At 39.5% G+C, this 6,728-nt stretch overlaps 1 gene segment (V, D, J or C); it reads right to left on the reverse strand.

Annotated features, from left to right (window-relative positions):
- On the reverse strand, positions 1-2,497 carry LOC128617770 (Ig kappa-b4 chain C region-like). The segment is given in 2 exon segments: positions 1-600; positions 2,421-2,497. Coding segments are annotated over 2 exon segments (435 nt in total).
- Positions 2,498-6,728: the final 4,231 nt, after the last annotated feature.

The following is a 6,728-nucleotide window of genomic DNA, read 5'->3' on the forward strand; positions in this document are numbered from 1 at the left end:
TTTACTGATTCAAAAGGCTTTTATTAATAATTCAAAGCAGGACATTGCAGTGATACACACACTTAACACATATTTAGGTGATAAGAAGAAGAGCTGAGTTAAAGTGAGGAGTGTGTGAGCTCACATGTCAATAACTCGAATGAAATGATGAAAGTGGGACATTTGAGCAGTAAAGGCCACATGGAACGCACAGTGAAGCAGTAGAAGGTGAGCTGAGTAACGTGTGTGTGAGCTCACAGCTCTCAGCACTGCTCTGTGTTCACTGTGCTCACCACAGGTGGTTGGTTGTCCTTGGAGGCCTCACAGGTCACCACCTTGTTCCTCCACTGCTCCGGGTGGAGGCTCAGCGTGCTGCTCCAGCTGTAGAGGCCGTCCGCCTGCAGAACTGCAGTGCTGTGGCTCTCCCCCGAGCTCCAGCTGCTCCCATCAACCTTCCAGCTCAGCCTCCAGTCCGAGGGGAAGCCCTTGTAGGCCACACACATGAGTGTGACCTTCTCCTGCTGCAGCTCCACACTGGAGTGGGGCAGCACCGTCACACTGGGCTGGGTGAGGCCTACACACACACACACACGCACACAGAGTTGAGAAAGGAATAGACAGCTGTCAGTCACTCAGGCTTCGTTTCAGCTCGCTGTGTGTGTTTCACTTCCCTTTATATCTTACAAAGCAGAACTGAGTTCAGTGGAGCATCACAAACGTTTCACATTCAATTCAAATACTTTTACATCTTAAATCTATAATGATTTATATTACTGTGATCACTGGAAGTTCAAATCTAACTGTACAGAATATTCAATAATCTGAAATATTACAATTATTTTATAATATGACTAAACAGCATTTAAAATACAACATATTTATTATTTAAGTAAATTCAATTTATGCTTCCACATTTAACTGTGTTTATGAACTCACAGTCTCTGAGATATTAAATATAGTTAAATATAGTTAGTGCAGTTCAACAGAAAAAGTCAGTAATATACACAAACAACAAATTTTATTTTGTTTGTATATTTAAATTAAAATGAGCTACTCGCACTAAAGTCAGATACATTTTCTCAAACTTCTAAAATAAGAAAAATGAGAAACAAAATGAACACAATTTAATTTAGTCAATAATCTGAACACACTGCATTTCAGTCCTTAATCTGAACACACTCCATTTCAGTCATTAATCTGAACACACTGCATTTCAGTCATTAATCTGAACACACTCCATTTCAGTCATTAATCTGAACACACTCTATTTCAGTCCTTAATCTGAACACACTCCATTTCAGTCATTAAACTGAACACACTGCATTTCAGTCATTAATCTGAACACACTCCATTTCAGTCATTAATCTGAACACACTCCATTTCAGTCATTAATCTGAACACACTGCATTTCAGTCATTAATCTGAACACACTGCATTTCAGTCATTAATCTGAACACACTTCATTTCAGTCATTAATCTGAACACACTCCATTTCAGTCATTCATCTGAATACACTGCATTTCAGTCATTAATAAACAGGTTACTTACGGCCCACAGTTTGGTTCCTCCACCGAAAGTCCACCACAGTGATACAAACAGGTTTAGTGGCCGTACAAAAACCCTGCTGCTCTAAACTCACTGCTCTCTCCATCCATTTAAACCTCTTATTACAAAACAGCTACAAAACACCAACTTCTGTTCACATCAGCTGATTAATACACTAACTCTCTGACTGTTTTTATTACGTTTTAGTGTTTTTTCTCTTTTTAAACATCAAGATTTTCAGTCTAAACTGAGGATGCAGCTAGTGAGTAATTCACACAAATAAATTACACAAACTAAAAGCTGAAAATTCACAAAATGTAGATCTGCAATTGCACAGGTTTTACCCATAATGCATCACTGAGTAAAAATGCTGATGTACTAATATTAAATTTGCAATATACGACTGAATGTGTGGAGCTAAAGTGAGAATAATTCTCCACTCCTTCTGTAGACTGATAGAAAGTTATGATATGATGTTTAAGTCCTACAATAATCTAATCATTAATTTACAGTCAAAATATTAGTGTGTATTTACTCACTGCCAACATTGATGCTGCTTCTTTCACCATAAATCCACTACAGTGAGAACTTCATTAACATTCAGTACAAACACCATCCAGTGAAAGTTTAAGCTTCTCTCTCTAATTCACTTATTTATGCATCTTAGACCTAAAAGTGTTTTCCAGAAAATCTCCATCTGACCCCAGAAGCTAAATTCACACAGTAACTCTGTAGTAGTGTGAGATTTACAGTAAGATTGGGGGAATGTGGTAAAGGCGTCTCCATACTTAGAGGACACTTTGCATTGGCAGCACATGCTTCAGTGCTCTGGGAGTGTTTATAGCACTGTGACTTTAACACTTCATGACTGAGAGCTGCTGCTACAGCAACTTCACCCAGAGCTACCATGACTTTGATCCCCGTCTTCATCTGGACACTGATCCTCTGGACTCAAGGTCAGACACTGCTTCATATTTTATCTCTACAATGGTCTGTTCATACAAATACACCCATTGTCATAATATTTCAGCTGCTTATAGTATAAGGTGTATTATTACAATTTTTTTTTTCAGAATGCAGAGGTCAAGTCACAGTAACTCAGACTCCTTCAGTGAAATCTGCTCTTCCAGGAGAAACCGTCACCATCAACTGTAGAACCAATCCGGCAGTGTATTATTACAGTTCATACGGCCATTATTTACACTGGTATCAGCAGAAACCTGGAGAAGCTCCTAAACTCCTGATTAAGTTTGCGAATCAGCTACAGTCGGGTTTTCCAGCTCGTTTCAGTGGCAGTGGATCTGGATCTGATTTCACTCTGACCATCAGTGGAGTCCAAACTGAAGATGCAGGAGATTATTACTGTCAGAGTGTCCACAGTGGTGGTGTGTTCACACAGTGTTATAGAGTCGTACAAAAACCTCCCTCAGTCAGATTGTAGAAAGACTGCACTGCTGCAGCTGGGAGCGACTGCAGGTGCTGAGTTGGAGGATGTGATACGACACAATGACACTCTGTGGAGGAGAGGAACCATACCACACTAACAACTCACATTAGAAATCTCTCAATAATCATCACACCACACTGCACACAGTCCATCACGTCCACTACTGTCAGATAAATAGTTTCCTGATGTTTTAAACTGTCATGGTGCAAACTGTGAAAAATAGTTCTATGTGATTAGTCCATCTATATTCACTCCCTTTATATAAACTCACTCTTCCTCCATTATCCTGTAGATAGACATGATCCCACCAGTCACACACACACACACAGCTGGTTCTAGACATTTGCAGGCCCTAGGCAAAATTTATATTGGAGGCCCCCCGCACCCCTCCTACGACAACATGTTTTTTCCCCATTACTTTAAAATGTTAACTTAACTTGATTCAAATTTTTTTTGCCATAATTTGTTCAGTAATTTATTTACAGTAACACACAAATCCACTATTTGAAATAACAAACAGCTTTGCCAACTCTATACAGTAACATGAGAAAAAAAATACAAGACACCATTACATTGCCAACAAATAATAACATATGAACACTTCCTGCACACCACTTCGGCAAATGAACATCAGTGCCTTTATGGTTTTTGTCCAGCTGGGTATGGAAAGGATTTCCCCCTCCTATTGACCCTATATTGTTACGAAGCGTGGATGGAGACAAGCGCGGGCGAGCGGAGAGATGACGTGAGAATGAACACAAAACGAGAATCGAATCGGGACTGAGCAGGTAAGCTATGTATCAGGGGCGTAGACAAAAGCGTAGTGAGAGACGAGCGTTAAGTCGAGCACCAGGGAAAACTCTTCTATGAAAATCGGCTTGGTAAACAAACAGAGACGAGGCTACTGAGCGGTTACTTCGCTAGCGGCTAATGCTAGGGAGGCCCTTATATAACCTTACGTGTTTGCAGGTGTTCGTAATTAGAACTCCGGCGGACTCGAGCGCGGGTATGACTGGGAAGTGTAGTCCTCCTCCGCCATGTCCCTGGGCGGCATTACACGTTGTGAGCTGCCGTGCCGATTTCGCCGTGTAGTAACAAATATAGACTATAGATATAGTCATATTATGTGTTGTAGTGCAATACCTTAAATATGCACTATATACACGAATCAACTGCTAGTGGAAGTGAAAGAGACAAACTACTACACAGAAAGAATAGTTCATTTCTACATAAAATTGTATGCTTATTTTTTTATTAAATATAACAATAATATTAATGATTTGACAACCAAATGAAGTATTATGTTAGAGCAGTAATGTAAACATCAGCACAATTTAGAAGATACACAGACAGTTGAGGAACTTTTTTTTAATACTCTAGTGTGTTTACTCTTTGATTTTTATTAAAACTTCTTTACTTTTACTTTAGTATTTTGCTCCGATCCCGACGCAATGTCATTGTACGTATGAATTCAGTGTCTGACAGTCTCGACGTGTCCACGGCGCTCACGCTCTTTTAAACTCAGAATAAACCAGCAAATGATCTATCCTGAAATGACTCTGATCGACAGAACAAGGTCCAGTTCATTTTTAGAGTACAGTACAATCACTCCAAAATAGATGATGATAACTCACACACCTGCATCACGAGCTGCACTTTCTTTGCGTGCCTGTTTAACCTTTCGCTCAGCAGCCCCTGAAGGATGTGTTCGTTTCTACGCCATCATAAGTCACTGACTTAAAGTCAGTCAGCTGCAGAAAAGTTTTTCGTACTAAAGTACTAAAGCCTGCTGCTGTTACACCAGTACCAAAGAAGGAAAATGCTGCCGTGGATGATTTTAACAATTTTCGTACCATCTCAAATCTTCCGTTTTTTTTTTTTTTTTTTTTTTTTGCAAAAATACATGAGCGTGTTGTTGCCTCTCAATTGTGTAATCATCTTGTAGGTACCTTCCAAAATACAGCTAAATAAATAAAGTGCTTATTACATATCTGGGTAAATTCAATGAAAACTACATTTCACATAATCCTTTTTTTGGGGGTGAATTGTAATTCATTTTCCGTAGAGTAGTCTAAGCCAATATGTTTTCTGTGTAGTTACACTCTTAGCCAATCACAGATCACCTTTGTTGGGGAGTGGAGAAAAGAGAGGAAGGAGTGGGGAAGAGATGTGAAGAGCACATGGAGGGAATGACACGCAGGAGCAGAGCAGGAAAAGAAACTGAGTTTAACGCCGAGGTGACGATTTGTAGATTTGTATTTGTAGACTAAAGTACTGTTACAGTAGTGGCACAAATATCATTTTGCAGCTAAGAGTCTTGTGCCACTCGCAGTTTGGTAACTTTGTGACCCGTAGTTTTAAGTGAAGTGCAGCTAGGTTATCAGTGTTTGTTGTTCTCTCTAGCTTTGAGCAAGTGCTAAGTATAAACTGTAACCCGTGGACATTTAAGCTAGCGCCTTTGTGAGAGACGGGGGGCTGTAAACGCCAGCCGCAGTTTTCACCGTGTTACTGGAGAGACGAGGACTGTGGAGGACTGTGTTAGTTAGCAACTGTAACTACGGCCATGTAAGGAGTGACTCCACCGCCAGACCTGCGTTGCTGAACAGACTATTATCTGTTGAACCTTGCTTACAACTGCTGCATTCACCTAGCTCGTTACCTCTAACTCCGCAAATTTTCCTCTTCGAGATGCATGAGTAATGGAGAGTTTTGAGTAGCAGTTCATTATAGGAGCCAAGGAGTTTTTTTTTGTATGTGCACCATCTCATGGGCCGCAAAAAAAACCCCCAACAAACCCAAGCGCTTGGTAAAGTTTTGAACATTTACAAAAGTTTGAAAAGTTTAAATCCAAAACTATACTGTTAATTGTGTCAAAATTAGAAATTACATTCAACTGTAACCTGTTTAATGTTTGTTTAGCCAAAATCAGCTGAGGCATTGGTTAACTCTGGTATGTTCTTGTGAGAGGAAGCAATGTGTATTTGCATTTTTGAGACTAAGTCATGAGGTGATATCTTAAGAAAACATAAAAAGAGAAAAGATTGAATACAGCACAGAAGAAAAAAAAAACAGAATATAGGAAAATAAATGTATTTTTGTTATACATATTACTTGGCTGCTTTGAACTTTTCACTTTAATAAGGTTTGTAGATATTTGACATTCTTGACATTTGTTTCTGGGGAATACCCATACAGCTCATAGTGTGTGAGTGAAGTAGTTCCTCAGTGGAGGCACAGTGCTGTTATTTCTTGATTATTCCTTTGTAGTTACTTATGCCTGTGATATTACCATCTACTGGTAAAGAGAATTTAAGCCAATTCACCATCAACTGCTAAGGACTCAGGATCCTGTTAAGTAAAACCTATTAAAGTAGTAATCTCATCTAATATTACACTTCCAGTGCCAAGAAGGAGTTACAATCTTACAATTAATAAGCTCTTACAACCCCTTCAGTCAGGTTTTCGTAAATTTCACAGCACTGAAACGGCGTTGGTCAAAGTTACCAATGACTGGTTGTTGGCCTCTGATTCTGGAGGTACTTCTGTTCTTATTGTTCTTGATCGTAGAGCCGCCTTCGATACTGTGGATCATGGTCTTTTACTTACCTACCTTGAAAGTGTTTTTGGTGTGTCTGGGACAGTTTTAAAATGGTTTAAATCCTATTTTACTGACCATTCTCAGTTTATTTCTGTGGGTGGTTACAGGTATGACATTAGCTCTGTGCTCATTGGTGTTCCTCAGGGATCAGTTTTAGGC

The sequence above is a fragment of the Ictalurus furcatus genome, chromosome 14 (assembly GCF_023375685.1).
Source record: "Ictalurus furcatus strain D&B chromosome 14, Billie_1.0, whole genome shotgun sequence".
Lineage (NCBI taxonomy): Eukaryota > Metazoa > Chordata > Actinopteri > Siluriformes > Ictaluridae > Ictalurus > Ictalurus furcatus.